General features: G+C 48.1%; 1 protein-coding gene across 3 annotated transcripts in view; it reads right to left on the bottom strand.

The window, feature by feature from the left end:
* LOC138295305 (NACHT, LRR and PYD domains-containing protein 12-like) overlaps window positions 1–16,293 on the bottom strand; it is a 543,642-nt gene that overhangs the window by 102,878 nt on the left and 424,471 nt on the right. For all 3 annotated transcript variants that reach the window (XM_069233518.1, XM_069233519.1, XM_069233520.1), the window contains one exon: window positions 13,103–13,273. In XM_069233518.1, coding sequence (XP_069089619.1) covers window positions 13,103–13,273 — 171 coding nt within the window. The remainder of the gene's footprint in view (window positions 1–13,102; window positions 13,274–16,293) is intronic.

Here is a 16,293-nt window from a genome sequence, read left to right as displayed (position 1 = left end):
GTCCCAGGATGGCAAAACAAAGAACTTCCTCTGAGAGAGGGTGTGACACCCTCTCCTTTTGGAAAATGGTGTGAAGGCAGGGGAGGAGTAGCCTCCCCCAGCCTCTGGAAATGCTTTGTTGGGCACAGAGGTGCCCAATTCTGCATAAGCCAGTCTACACCGCTTCAGGGATCCCCCAGCCCTGCTCTGGCGCGAAACTGGACAAAGGAAAGGGGAGTGACCACTCCCCTGACCTGCACCTCCCCTGGGAGGTGTCCAGAGCTCCTCCAGTGTGCTCCAGACCTCTGCCATCTTGGAAACAGAGGTGCTGCTGGCACACTGGACTGCTCTGAGTGGCCAGTGCCACCAGGTGACGTCAGAGACTCCTTCTGATAGGCTCCTTCAGGTGTTAGTAGCCTATCCTCTATCCTAGGTAGCCAAACCCTCTTTTCTGGCTATTTAGGGTCTCTGTCTCTGGGGAAACTTTAGATAACGAATGCAAGAGCTCATCCGAGTTCCTCTGCATCTCTCTCTTCACCTTCTGCCAAGGAATCGACTGCTGACCGCGCTGGAAGCCTGCAACACTGCAACAAAGTAGCAAAGACGACTACTGCAACTCTGTAACGCTGATCCTGCCGCCTTCTCGACTGTTTTCCTGCTTGTGCATGCTGTGGGGGTAGTCTGCCTCCTCTCTGCACCAGAAGCTCCGAAGAAATCTCCCGTGGGTCGACGGAATCTTCCCCCTGCAACCGCAGGCACCAAAAAGCTGCATTACCGGTCCCTTGGGTCTCCTCTCAGCACGACGAGCGAGGTCCCTCGAATCCAGCGACTCTGTCCAAGTGACCCCCACAGTCCAGTGACTCTTCAGTCCAAGTTTGGTGGAGGTAAGTCCTTGCCTCACCTCGCTGGGCTGCATTGCTGGGAACCGCGACTTTTGCAGCTACTCCGGCCCCTGTGCACTTCCGGCGGAAATCCTTTGTGCACAGCCAAGCCTGGGTCCACGGCACTCTAACCTGCATTGCACGACTTTCTAAGTTGGTCTCCGGCGACGTGGGACTCCTTTGTGCAACTTTGGGTGAGCACTGTTTCACGCATCCTCGTAGTGCCTGTTTCTGGCACTTCTCCGGGTGCTACCTGCTGCTGAGAGGGCTCCTTGTCTTGCTGCACGTCCCCTCTCTCTCCTGGTCCAATTTGCGACCTCCTGGTCCCTCCAGGGCCACAGCAGCGTCCAAAAACGCTAACCGTATGATTTGCAGCTAGCAAGGCTTGTTGGCGTTCTTTCGGCGGGAAAACACTTCTGCACAACTCTCCACGGCGAGTGGGATCCGTCCACCAAAGGGGAAGTCTCTAGCCCTTTTCGTTCCTGCAGAAACCTCAGCTTCTTCTGTCCAGTAGAAGCTTCTTTGCACCCGCAGCTGGCATTTCCTGGGTGTTTGCCCATCTCCGACTTGCTTGTGACTTTTGGACTTGGTCCCCTTGTTCCACAGGTACCCTAGATTGGAAATCCACAGTTGTTGCATTGCTGGTTTGTGTCTTTCCTGCATTATTCCTCTAACACAACTTCTTTGTCCTTAGGGGAACTTTAGTGCACTTTGCACTCACTTTTCAGGGTCTTGGGGAGGGTTATTTTTCTAACTCTCACTATTTTCTAATAGTCCCAGCGACCCTCTAAAAGGTCACATAGGTTTGGGGTCCATTCGTGGTTCGCATTCCACTTTTGGAGTATATGGTTTGTGTTGCCCCTATCCCTATGTTTCCCCATTGCATCCTATTGTAACTATACATTGTTTGCACTGTTTTCTAAGACTATACTGCATATTTTTGCTATTGTGTATATATATCTTGTGTATATTTCCTATCCTCTCACTGAGGGTACACTCTGTGATACTTTGGCATATTGTCATAAAAATAAAGTACCTTTATTTTTAGTATAACTGTGTATTGTGTTTTCTTATGATATTGTGCATATGACACTAAGTGGTACTGTAGTAGCTTCTCACGTCTCCTAGTTCAGCCTAAGCTGCTCTGCTAAGCTACCATTATCTATCAACCTAAGCTGCTAGACACCCTATACACTAATAAGGGATAACTGGGCCTGGTGCAAGGTGCAAGTACCCCTTGGTAGCAGGTAGCACCCGGAGAAGTGCCAGAAACAGGCACTACGAGGATGCGTGAAACGGTGCCCACCCGAAGTCGCACAAAGGAGTCCCACGTCGCCGGAGACCAACTTAGAAAGTTGCGCAATGCAGGTTAGAGTGCCGTGGACCCAGGCTTGGCTGTGCACAAAGGATTTCCACCGGAAGTGAACAGGGGCCGGAGTAGCTGCAAAAGTCGCGGTTCCCAGCAATGCAGCCCAGCGAGGTGAGGCAAGGACTTACCTCCACCAAACTTGGACTGAAGAGTCACTGGACTGTGGGGGTCACTTGGACAGAGTCGCTGGATTCGAGGGACCTCGCTCGTCGTGCTGAGAGGAGACCCAAGGGACTGGTAATGCAGCTGTTTGGTGCCTGCGGTTGCAGGGGGAAGATTCCGTCGACCCACAGGAGATTTCTTCGGAGCTTCTGGTGCAGAGAGGAGGCAGACTACCCCCACAGCATGCACAAGCAGGAAAACAGTCGAGAAGGCGGCAGGATCAGCGTTACAGAGTTGCAGTAGTCGTCTTTGCTACTATGTTGCAGGTTTGCAGGCTTCCAGCGCGGTCAGCAGTCGATTCCTTGGCAGAAGGTGAAGAGAGAGATGCAGAGGAACTCGGATGAGCTCTTGCATTCGTTATCTAAAGTTTCCCCAGAGACAGAGACCCTAAATAGCCAGAAAAGAGGGTTTGGCTACCTAGGATAGAGGATAGGCTACTAACACCTGAAGGAGCCTATCAGAAGGAGTCTCTGACGTCACCTGGTGGCACTGGCCACTCAGAGCAGTCCAGTGTGCCAGCAGCACCTCTGTTTCCAAGATGGCAGAGGTCTGGAGCACACTGGAGGAGCTCTGGACACCTCCCAGGGGAGGTGCAGGTCAGGGGAGTGGTCACTCCCCTTTCCTTTGTCCAGTTTCGCGCCAGAGCAGGGCTAAGGGGTCCCCTGAACCGGTGTAGACTGGCTTATGCAGAATTGGGCACATCTGTGCCCAACAAAGCATTTCCAGAGGCTGGGGGAGGCTACTCCTCCCCTGCCTTCACACCATTTTCCAAAGGGAGAGGGTGTCACACCCTCTCTCAGAGGAAGTTCTTTGTTCTGCCATCCTGGGCCAGGCCTGGCTGGACCCCAGGAGGGCAGATGCCTGTCTGAGGGGTTGGCAGCAGCAGCAGCTGCAGTGAAACCCCAGGAAGGGCAGTTTGGCAGTACCAGGGTCTGTGCTACAGACCACTGGGATCATGGGATTGTGCCAACTATGCCAGGATGGCATAGAGGGGGCAATTCCATGATCATAGACATGTTACATGGCCATATTCGGAGTTACCATTGTGAAGCTACATATAGGTAGTGACCTATATGTAGTGCACGCGTGTAATGGTGTCCCCGCACTCACAAAGTTCAGGGAATTGGCTCTGAACAATGTGGGGGCACCTTGGCTAGTGCCAGGGTGCCCTCACACTAAGTAACTTTGCACCTAACCTTTACCAGGTAAAGGTTAGACATATACGTGGCTTATAAGTTACTTAAGTGCAGTGTAAAATGGCTGTGAAATAACGTGGACGTTATTTCACTCAGGCTGCAGTGGCAGGCCTGTGTAAGAATTGTCAGAGCTCCCTATGGGTGGCAAAAGAAATGCTGCAGCCCATAGGGATCTCCTGGAACCCCAATACCCTGGGTACCTCAGTACCATATACTAGGGAATTATAAGGGCGTTCCAGTAAGCCAATGTAAATTGGTAAAAATGGTCACTAGCCTGTTAGTGACAATTTGGAAAGAAATGAGAGAGCATAACCACTGAGGTTCTGATTAGCAGAGCCTCAGTGAGACAGTTAGTCACTACACAGGTAACACATTCAGGCACACTTATGAGCACTGGGGCCCTGGGTTACCAGGGTCCCAGTGACACATACAACTAAAACAACATATATACAGTGAAAAATGGGGGTAACATGCCAGGCAAGATGGTACTTTCCTACACAACCCCCCCCCCCAAACGAAGGACAATAAGACTAGCCATGACCTGATGAGTCTTCATTGTCTAAGTGGAAATATCTGGAGAGTCCATCTGCATTGGAGTGGCTACTCCCAGGTCTATGTTCCACTGTATAGTCCATTCCCTGTAGGGATATGGACCACCTCAACAATTTAGGATTTTCACCTTTCATTTGTTTTAGCCAAAGTAGAGGTTTGTGGTCTGTCTGAACAATGAAGTGAGTGCCAAACAGGTATGGCCTCAACTTCTTCAGAGCCCAGACCACAGCAAAGGCCTCCCTCTCAATGGCAGACCAACGCTTTTCTCTAGGGGTCAACCTCCTACTAATAAAAGCAACAGGTTGATCCTGGCCCTCAGAATTAAGTTGTGATAGGACTGCCCCTACTCCTAATTCAGATGCATCAGTTTGGACATAGAATTTTTTAGAGTAACAAGGGCTTTTCAGGACAGGTGCAGAGCACATGGCCTGCTTCAGCTCCTCAAAAGCTTTCTGACAGTTTGCTGTCCATAATACCTTTTTAGGCATTTTCTTGGATGTGAGGTCATTAAGAGGGGCTGCAATGGAGCCATAGTTCTTAATGAACCTCCTGTAATACCCAGTGAGGCCTAGGAAGGCTCTCACCTGAGTCTGAGTGGTAGGGGGAACCCAATCAATAATAGTTTGGATTTTCCCCTGAAGTGGTGCAATCTGTTCCCCACCAACAAGGTGTCCCAGATAAACCACCTTACCCTGCCCTATCTGGCACTTTGAAGCCTTGATAGTGAGGCCTGCCTTTTGCAGGGCCTCCAAAACTTTCCATAGGTGGACCAGGTGATCATCCCAGCTGGAGCTAAAGACAGCTATATCGTCCAAATATGCTGCACTGAAAGCTTCCAGCCCTTGCAGGACTGTGTTCACCAACCTCTGAAAAGTGGCAGGTGCATTTTTTAAACCAAAAGGCATTACAGTAAACTGGTAATGTCCTCCAATGGTAGAAAATGCAGTCTTAGGTTTAGCATCTTCTGACAATTTGATCTGCCAATACCCTGCAGTCAAATCAAAAGTGCTTAGATACTTGGCAGATGCCAGTGTATCTATGAGCTCATCTGCCCTGGGTATAGGGTGAGCATCAGTTTTGGTTACCAAGTTGAGACCTCTATAGTCTACACAAAACCGCATTTCCTTCTTTCCATCTTTGGAATGGGGTTTTGGTACCAGTACCACAGGAGAAGCCCATGGACTGTCAGAGTGCTCAACCACTCCTAGTTCTAACATTTTCTGGACCTCTTGCTTTATGCAGTCCCTGACATGGTCAGGCTGCCTATAGATCTTACTTTTGACAGGCAAGCTGTCTCCAGTATCTATAGTGTGCTCACACCAAGAAGTGGTACCTGGCACAGTAGAGAAGAGTTCAGAGAATTGATCTAGGAGATTTATGCAATTATCTTTCTGCTCAGCAGTAAGACAATCAGCCAAAACTACACCTTCCACAAGAGCATCTTGTTCTGTGGAAGAGAAGAGATCAGGTAGAGGATCACTGTCTTCTTCCTGTCCCTCATCAGTTGCCATGAGCAGGGTGAGATCAGCCCTGTCATAGTAGGGTTTCAGGCGGTTGACATGGAGCACCCTAAGGGGACTCCTGGCAGTGCCTAAGTCAACTAAATAGGTGACTTCTCCCTTCTTTACAACAATTGTGTGGGGACCACTCCATTTATCTTGGAGTGCTCTTGGGGCCACAGGCTCCAAGACCCACACTTTCTGCCCTGGTTGGTACTGAACCAAAACAGCCTTCTGATCATGCCATTGCTTCTGGAGCTCTTGGCTGGCCTGAAGGTTTTTACTGGCCTTTTTCATGTACTCAGCCATCCTTGATCTGAGGCCAAGTACATAATCCACAATATCCTGCTTAGGAGCTTTTAAAGGTTGTTCCCAACCCTCCTTTACAAGTGTGAGTGGACCCCTAACAGGGTGTCCAAAAAGAAGTTCAAAGGGGCTGAAGCCCACTCCTTTCTGGGGTACCTCCCTGTAGGCAAAAAGGAGGCATGGTAGAAGGATATCCCATCTCCTGCGGAGTTTTTCAGGGAGACCCATAATCATGCCTTTGAGAGTTTTATTAAATCTCTCCACCAGTCCATTTGTTTGTGGATGATAGGGTGTTGTGAACTTGTACGTTACACCACACTCCTTCCACATGGCCTTTAAGTATGCAGACATGAAATTGCTTCCCCTGTCTGATACCACTTCCTTTGGGAAGCCCACCCTGGAAAATATTCCCAGGAGGGCCTTTGCCACTGCAGGTGCTGTAGTGGTCCTTAAAGGAATAGCTTCAGGATATCTTGTGGCATGGTCCACTACCACCAAGATGAATCTATTGCCTGAAGCAGTAGGAGGGTCAAGGGGGCCAACTATGTCAACCCCTACCCTTTCAAAGGGAACCCCAACCACAGGCAGTGGGATAAGGGGTGCCTTTGGGGTGCCACCTGTCTTGCCACTGGCTTGACAGGTTTCACAGGACTTACAAAATTCCTTTGTGTCCTCAGACATCCTAGGCCAATGAAACAATGGAACCAATCTGTCCCAAGTTTTCATTTGACCCAGGTGTCCAGCTAGGGGAATGTCATGTACTAAGGTTAGGAGGAACTTTCTGTACTCCTGAGGAATCACTAATCTCCTGGCAGCTCCAGGTTTAGGATCCCTATGCTCAGTGTACAAGAGGTTGTCCTCCCAGTAAACTCTGTGAGAGTCACTGACATCCCCATTAGCCTGTTTGACAGCTTGCTGTCTGAGACCCTCTAATGTGGGACAGGTTTGCTGTGCCACACTCAGCTCCTCTCTGGCAGGCCCCCCTTCACCCAAAATCTCAGCAGTGTCTGCTTCCAGCTCCTCTGGTGTAGGTTCTGCACAGGGAGGGAATTCTTCTTCCTCAGAAGTAGAATCCACTGTAGAGGGAGGGATAGTAGGAAGTGGTTTGCTTCTACTAGCCCTAGCTTTAGGGAGCACTTGGTCCATTGTTCCAGGATCCAAGCTTCCCTGTCCTTTTTGCTTTTTGGCCTGAGCCCTTGTCAAAGCAAAAATATGCCCTGGGATGCCCAGCATTGCTGCATGGGCCTCCAACTCCACATCTGACCAAGCTGATGTCTCCAAATCATTCCCTAATAGACAGTCTACAGGTAAATCTGAAGCTACCACAACTTTCTTTGGACCAGTAACCCCCCCCCAGTTGAGATTTACAACAGCCATGGGGTGGCTAAGTGTGTTGTTGTGAGGATCGGTTACTTGGTACTGGTGACCAAGTAGGTGTTGTTCAGGGTGGACCAGTTTCTCTATGACCATAGTCACACTGGCACCAGTGTCCCTGTAGGCCTGAACCTCAACACCATTTATTAGGGGTAGCTGCTTGTACTTATCCATATTAAGGGGACAAGCAACTAAGGTGGCTAAATCAATAGCCCCCTCAGAGACTAACACAGCCTCTGTGGCCTCCCTAACAAGGCCAACCCCAACTAAGTTACCAATAGTGAGCCCAGCTACTCCCTTGGATTGGCTATTAGTAGGTTTGCTCCCACCACCACTGCTATTAGTAGGGACACTAGGTGTAGCAGTAGGGGTTGTAGTGGTAGGAGGCTTGGTGCCTTTCTTTGGACAACTGGGATCTGTTGTCCAATGGCCTTTTATTTTACATAAATAGCACCATGGTTTCTTTTCCTTGTTCTGATTAAAAGAGGATTTGGGCCTACCACCCCCACCAGAGTGTTTTTGTGGGCCTGATGAAGACTCATTTTTAGATTTGTCCCCACCCTTGTCAGAAGACTTACCATCCTTCTTTTTGTTGCCATCTTTGTCACCCCCTGTATGAACTTTTCTGTTCACCCTTGTTCTGACCCATTTGTCTGCCTTCTTTCCCAATTCTTGGGGAGAGGTCAGATCAGAGTCCACCAAGTACTGGTGCAACAAATCAGACACACAATTATTAAGAATATGCTCTCTCAGGATCAAGTTATACAGGCTGTCATAATCAGTAACTTTACTGCCATGTAACCACCCCTCCAAGGCCTTCACTGAATGGTCAATGAAATCAACCCAGTCTTGTGAAGACTCCTTTTTGGTCTCTCTGAACTTTATCCTGTATTGTTCAGTGGTTAAGCCATAACCATCCAGGAGTGCCTTCTTAAGAACTTGGAAATTATTAGCATCATTTTCTTTCACAGTAAGGAGCCTATCCCTACCTTTTCCACTAAATGACAGCCATAGGATAGCAGCCCACTGCCTTTGAGGGACATCCTGTACAACACAGGCCCTCTCAAGTGCAGCAAACCACTTGTTAATGTCATCCCCCTCCTTGTAAGGGGGAACTATCTTGTGCAGATTCCTGGAATCATGCTCTTTTACAGGATGACTATGGGGAATAATGCTGCTGCCACCATGGGTTTCTAAACCCAGTTTCTGTCTCTCCTTCTCTACTTCTAAAGTCTGTCTATCCAAATCCAGCTGTTGCTTCTTGAGCTTCAGTCTGGTTTGTTCCACTCTCAATCTATTGAGCTCCCTTTCTAACAATCTGTCATCAGGGTGGGTGGGAGGGACATGCCTTGAAACAGAAGTATGGTGAGAATGGACAGAAGGAGACCTGTCCCTTACAGAAGCCACCCTAACAGCTTGGCTAAGAGAAACATCACTACCAGTATGGTGAGAATAAATGCTTTTGCTATGATGTGAGACAACACTATTTATATGGTGTGGCTCATCATCATTACCAACTATGCTAGACTGTCTAGTAATGGGCAGGCTAGGAAGTTTCTTTCCTGAATCTTTTCCTGGGGGAGTCCCTGGATCAGATTGAGAACCATTAGCTACTTTTTCAACAGATGGGGCACTTATGGCCTTATCCTGTACTCTAAGCATGTTAATTAACAGTTCTAAGGAAGGATTCTTCCCTACACTCAAACCTCTCTCTATGCAGAGACTCCTTGCTCCTTTCCAGCTAAGGTGATCATATGCAAGTTTGGACAGATCAACATTTTGGCCTGTGCCAGACATTTTTAGAGAGAGTTAAAGTGATAGTAAAAGATAAAAAGTTTGTCAGAGCTTTTAGAAAGACAGAGAAAAAAACTTTTTAAACTTTTTAGAACTTTTTGGAAAGTTAGAAGTACTTTTCAGCACTTAGAAAAGAGCGAAAAGAGCAAATGCAAATTTTTTTTTGGCTATGTGTATATACACTGACCTTGTTTTGTATATTTTTCTCTTATGAAAAGTACAATGACAAGAGTGGTAAGTAGTCTCAAAGCACTTATCCCACCGCTGCACAACCAATGTAGGAGGCTGGACTGGCTTGTAGTGAGTACCAAGGGGTACTTGCACCTTGCACCAGGCCCAGTTATCCCTTATTAGTGTATAGGGTGTCTAGCAGCTTAGGCTGATAGATAATGGTAGCTTAGCAGAGCAGCTTAGGCTGAACTAGGAGACGTGTGAAGCTACTACAGTACCACTTAGTGTCATATGCACAATATCATAAGAAAACACAATACACAGTTATACTAAAAATAAAGGTACTTTATTTTTATGACAATATGCCAAAGTATCTTAGAGTGTACCCTCAGTGAGAGGATAGGAAATATACACAAGATATATATACACAATAGCAAAAATATGCAGTATAGTCTTAGAAAACAGTGCAAACAATGTATAGTTACAATAGGATGCAATGGGGAAACATAGGGATAGGGGCAACACAAACCATATACTCCAAAAGTGGAATGCGAACCACGAATGGACCCCAAACCTATGTGACCTTGTAGAGGGTCGCTGGGACTATTAGAAAATAGTGAGAGTTAGAAAAATAACCCTCCCCAAGACCCTGAAAAGTGAGTGCAAAGTGCACTAAAGTTCCCCTAAGGACAAAGAAGTCGTGTTAGAGGAATAATGCAGGAAAGACACAAACCAACAAAGCAACAACTGTGGATTTCCAATCTAGGGTACCTGTGGAACAAGGGGACCAAGTCCAAAAGTCACAAGCAAGTCGGAGATGGGCAGATGCCCAGGAAATGCCAGCTGCGGGTGCAAAGAAGCTTCTACTGGACAGAAGAAGCTGAGGTTTCTGCAGGAACGAAAAGGGCTAGAGACTTCCCCTTTGGTGGAGGGATCCCTCTCGCCTTGGAAAGTCGTGCAGAAGTGTTTTCCCGCCGAAAGAACGCCAACAAGCCTTGCTAGCTGCAAATCGTGCGGTTAGCGTTTTTGGGCGCTGCTGAAGCCCAGGAGGGACCAGGAGGTCGTAAATTGGACCAGCAGAGAGAAGGGACGTCGAGCAAGACAAGAAGCCCTCTCTGAAGCAGGTAGCACCCGGAGAAGTGCCAGAAACAGGCACTACAAGGATGCGTTAAACGGTGCTCACCCAAAGTCGCACAAAGGAGTCCCACGTCGCCGGAGACCAACTTAGAAAGTCGTGCAATGCAGGTTAGAGTGCCGTGGACCCAGGCTTGGCTGTGCACAAAGGATTTGCGCCGGAAGTGCACAGGGGCCGGAGTAGCTGCAAAAGTCGCGATTCCCAGCAATGCAGCCCAGCGAGGTGAGGCAAGGACTTACCTCCACCAAACTTGGACTGAAGAGTCACTGGACTATGGGGGTCACTTGGACAGAGTCGCTGGATTCGAGGGACCTCGCTCGTCGTGCTGAGAGGAGACCCAAGGGACCGGTAATGCAGCTTTTTGGTGCCTGCGGTTGCAGGGGGAAGATTCCGTCGACCCACGGGAGATTTCTTCGGAGCTTCTGGTGCAGAGAGGAGGCAGACTACCCCCACAGCATGCACAAGCAGGAAAACAGTCGAGAAGGCGGCAGGATCAGCGTTACAGAGTTGCAGTAGTCGTCTTTGCTACTATGTTGCAGTGTTGCAGGCTTCCAGCGCGGTCAGCAGTCGATTCCTTGGCAGAAGGTGAAGAAAGAGATGCAGAGGAACTCGGATGAGCTCTTGCATTCGTTATCTAAAGTTTCCCCAGAGACAGAGCCCCTAAATAGCCAGAAAAGAGGGGTTGGCTACTTAAGAGAGAGGATAGGCTACTAACACCTGAAGGAGCCTATCAGAAGGAGTCTCTGACGTCACCTGGTGGCACTGGCCACTCAGAGCAGTCCAGTGTGCCAGCAGCACCTCTGTTTCCAAGATGGCAGAGGTCTGGAGCACACTGGAGGAGCTCTGGACACCTCCCAGGGGAGGTGCAGGTCAGGGGAGTGGTCACTCCCCTTTCCTTTGTCCAGTTTCGCACCAGAGCAGGGGCAAAGGGGTCCCTGAACCGGTGTAGACTGGCTTATGCAGAATTGGGCACATCTGTGCCCAAGAAGCATTTCCAGAGGCTGGGGGAGGCTACTCCTCCCCTGCCTTCACACCATTTTCCAAAGGGAGAGGGTGTAACACCCTCTCTCAGAGGAAGTCCTTTGTTCTGCCATCCTGGGACAAGCCTGGCTTGTCCCCAGGGGGGCAGAAGCCTGTCTGAGGGGTTGGCAGCAGCAGCAGCTGCAGTGAAACCCCAGGAAAGGCAGTTTGGCAGTACCAGGGTCTGTGCTACAGACCACTGGGATCATCGAATTGTGCCAACAATGCCAGGATGGCATAGAGGGGGCAATTCCATGATCTTAGACATGTTACATGGCCATATTCGGAGTTACCATTGTGAAGCTACATATAGGTATTGACCTATATGTAGTGCACGCGTGTAATGGTGTCCCCGCACTCACAAAGTTCAGGGAATTGGCTCTGAACAATGTGGGGGCACCTTGGCTAGTGCCAGGGTGCCCTCACACTAAGTAACTTTGCACCTAACCTTTACCAGGTAAAGGTTAGACATATAGGTGACTTATAAGTTACTTAAGTGCAGTGTAAAATGGCTGTGAAATAACGTGGACATTATTTCACTCAGGCTGCAGTGGCAGGCCTGTGTAAGAATTGTCAGAGCTCCCTATGGGTGGCAAAAGAAATGCTGCAGCCCATAGGGATCTCCTGGAACCCCAATACCCTGGGTACCTCAGTACCATATACTAGGGAATTATAAGGGTGTTCCAGTAAGCCAATGTAAATTGGTAAAATTGGTCACTAGGCTGTTAGTGACAATTTGGAAAGAAATGAGAGAGCATAACCACTGAGGTTCTGATTAGCAGAGCCTCAGTGAGACAGTTAGTCACTACACAGGTAACACATTCAGGCACACTTATGAGCACTGGGGCCCTGGGTAACAGGGTCCCAGTGACACATACAACTAAAACAACATATATACAGTGAAAAATGGGGGTAACATGCCAGGCAAGATGGTACTTTCCTACAGTGCTTTAATAATATTTAAAGGCAGCCCCCATGGTAACCTATATGAGAGATAGGCTTTGCACAGTGAAAACCGAATTTGGCAGTATTTCACTGTCAGGACATAAAAAACACATTAGTATATGTCCTACCTTAACCATACACTGCACCCTGCCCATGGAGATACCTAGGGCCTACCATAGGAGTTTCTTACATGTATGAAAAGGGAAGGTACACTTGCCAAGTCGATTTGGCAGTTCAAAACTGCACAGACACTGTGATGGCAGGTCTGAGCCATGTTTACAGAGTTACTAATGTGGGTGGCACAACCAGTGCTGCAGGCCCACTAGTAGCATTTGATTTAGAGGCCCTGGGCACCTCTAGTGCACTGTACTAGGGACTACCTAGTACATCAAAATATGCAATCATGGATAAGCCAATTACATATAAAATATACACAGGTAGCACTTACACGTAAGCACTGGTCAGCAGTGCTAAAGTGTCCAGAGCAAACAAAAGAGCAAAAACAGAGTCCACCACACAGAAGCAACCTGGGAAGTAGAGGCAAAAAGTTAGGGGAGACCATGTCAATGATGCCAAGTCTAACAGGGATTAATATGTGACACTGGAGCTCTTTCTTATTTTGTCAAACCAAAATTCAGTTTCCAGGCTGAGCATATCTGCTGGAGGCATGATACGCACAATTTAAAATCATTAAAAAAATAAACTAAACAATAACTTACTTGAGTTTATTTAACTTTGAAGTGGGACTCTTGAGTCCATCACAGAGCAGTATTATCCCTCTATCTTGCAAGGAATTATGAATTAAGTCCAGAGTTTGCAGGTAACAGCTTGAGCTGATTACAGATGCAAGATCCTTACAGCACGCCACAGTGAGATCACATGTCTGCACCCTACAAACAAGAGAGGACAAAAGTGAGTGAGCATTGACTTGGAGAAGAAAAATCCCTAAGTCCAAGCCTTGTCAACAAACTGAGGGGAAAAGATTAAAGTGAGTGAGTGCTGTCTCAGAGAATAAAAAGTCCTTACGTTGAGATAATGTACATCAGCACGTTTGCACAAAGGAGACAAAATAAAGTGAGAATGCAGCATACTAGAAAGGAGAAGGCCTTTCCAGGAGGCCCCGGAGACCACATATGCAAAAAGTACATGAGTGAGAAACAAAGCGAGTGAGCAGTATAATTACAGAAGAAATTAGATCTATACAGTGAGCGTCAGAGACCACATGTATGCACAATGCAAAGGCAAGTGAATACAGTGGGAGAGCAGTGTATTGGATAGGAGACCCTTCCAGGAAGCCTCTGAGACCACATGCCTGATGAAAGGTGAGAGAATAAAGTGAGAGAGCATTTTATTGGAGAGGAGAGGACACTTCCAGGGAGCACCAGACACCACATGAGCGAACACAATGTAAAGGACAAGGAATAAAGTGAGAGAGCAGGGTTTTAGAGAGGAGAGGACCCTGCAGGAATCCTCTGAGACTCGCCATGTGTGCAGGAAACAAAGGTGAGAGAATAAAGTGAGAGAGCAGTGTATTGGAGAGGAGAGGGCCCTTCCAGGAACCTTCTGAGACCACGTTTGTATGATGTAAAGGACAATGAGTAAAATGAGAGAACAGGGTATTAGAGAGGAGAGAACCCTTCAGGAAGCCTCTGAGACCCACCATGTGTGCATGAAGCAAAGGTGAGAGAATAAAATGAGAGAGCACTGTATTGGAGAGGACCCTTTCAGGAACCTTCTGAGACCACAAGTGTGCATGATGTAAAGGACAAGGATGAGAGAGCAGAGTATTAGAGAGAAGAGGACCCTTCAGGAAGCCTCCGAGACCCACCATGTGTGCATAAAGCAAAGGTGAGAGAATAAAATGAGAGAGCAGGGTATTAGAGAGGAGAGGACCCTTCCAGGAACCTTCTGAGACCACAAGTGTGCATGATGCAAAGGACAAGGATGAGAGAGCAGAGTATTAGAGAGGAGAGGACCCTTCAGGAAGCCTCTTAGACCCACCATGCGTGCATGAAGCAAAGGTGAGAGAATAAAATGAGAGAGCAGGGTATTAGAGAGGAGAGGACCCTTCCAGGAACCTTCTGAGACCACAAGTGTGCATGATGCAAAGGACAAGGATGAGAGAGCAGAGTATTAAAGAGGAGAGGACCCTTCAGGAAGCCTCTGAGACCCACCATGTGTGCATGAAGCAAAGGTGAGAGAATAAAGTGAGAGAGAAGGGTATTAGAGAGGAGAGGACCCTTCCAGGAACCTTCTGAGACCACATGTGTGCATGATGTAAAGGACAAGGAATAAATTGAGAGAGCAGAGTATTAAAGAGGAGAGGACCCTTCAGGAAGCCTCTGAGACCCACCATGTGTGCATGAAGCAAAGGTGAGAGAATAAAGTGAGAGAGCAGGGTATTAGAGAGGAGAGGACCCTTCCAGGAACCTTCTGAGACCACAAGTGTGCATGATGCAAAGGACAAGGATGAGAGAGCAGAGTATTAAAGAGGAGAGGACCCTTCAGGAAGCCTCTGAGACCCACCATGTGTGCATGAAGCAAAGGTGAGAGAATAAAGTGAGAGAGCAGGGTATTAGAGAGGAGAGGACCCTTCCAGGAACCTTCTGAGACCACAAGTGTGCATGATGCAAAGGACAAGGATGAGAGAGCAGAGTATTAAAGAGGAGAGGACCCTTCAGGAAGCCTCTGAGACCCACCATGTGTGCATGAAGCAAAGGTGAGAGAATAAAATGAGAGAGCAGGGTATTAGAGAGGAGAGGACCCTTCCAGGAACCTTCTGAGACCACATGTGTGCATGATGCAAAGGACAAGGATGAGAGAGCAGAGTATTAAAGAGGAGAGGACCCTTCAGGAAGCCTCTGAGACCCACCATGTGTGCATGAAGCAAAGGTGAGAGAATAAAATGAGAGAGCAGGGTATTAGAGAGGAGAGGACCCTTCCAGGAACCTTCTGAGACCACAAGTGTGCATGATGCAAAGGACAAGGATGAGAGAGCAGAGTATTAAAGAGGAGAGGACCCTTCAGGAAGCCTCTGAGACCCACCATGTGTGCATGAAGCAAAGGTGAGAGAATAAAGTGAGAGAGCAGGGTATTAGAGAGGAGAGGACCCTTCCAGGAACCTTCTGAGACCACATGTGTGCATGATGTAAAGGACAAGGAATAAATTGAGAGAGCAGTGGATTGGAGAGGAGAGGACTCTTCCAGGGAGCATCTGAGACCACATGTATGTGTAATGTAAAAGTGAGAGAATAAAGTGGGGGAGCAGTGTATTGGAGAGGAGAAGACCCTTCCATGACGCCTCTGAGACTGCATGCCTGCATGATGTTGTAAGGTGAGGTAATAAAGGGAGAAAGCAGTATATTGGAGAGGAGAGAACCTTTCAGGAAGCCTTAACCACATGTGCATACGATGTTAAGGACAAAGAATAAAGTGAGACAGCAGGGTTTTAGAGAGAAGACGACCCTTCAGGAAGCCTCTGAGACCCACCATGTGTGTACAATGTAAAGGTGAGAGAATAAAGTGAGAGAGCAGTGTGTCTGAGAAGAAAAGAGACCTTCAGTAACAGATTATCGTAAAATGGCACATCTGTAAACTGAGAAGGAAGGAGCATGGAGTCAACATGTAAGTTCAAACCACAGATGTGAGATCCTCACACCAAGCCTCTTTGAGAGTGCATGTCTGCGCTCCCTGAGTGTTATGGAGTGACAGGATAGACTGCATTAGTGGTTGTCAGAGCTACCTAATTCCAGTTGTGGTGTGTTGCTCCCTTTTGGGCCAGTGATGTATGACAGAACTATCCCATAACGCCCCCTTAAAGGCTACTCATAAGTAGAATGAAGATGGTTGGACATCCCTGGAACAATCACCTGGAGTTTCTTCCCAGTATTTACCACTGACTGGCAAGTGC

Source organism: Pleurodeles waltl, chromosome 5 (genome assembly GCF_031143425.1).
Source record: "Pleurodeles waltl isolate 20211129_DDA chromosome 5, aPleWal1.hap1.20221129, whole genome shotgun sequence".
In the NCBI taxonomy this organism is placed as follows: domain Eukaryota; kingdom Metazoa; phylum Chordata; class Amphibia; order Caudata; family Salamandridae; genus Pleurodeles; species Pleurodeles waltl.
Note: the sequence above shows the minus strand (reverse complement) of the source record. Positions and strands in the feature narration are given on the sequence as shown.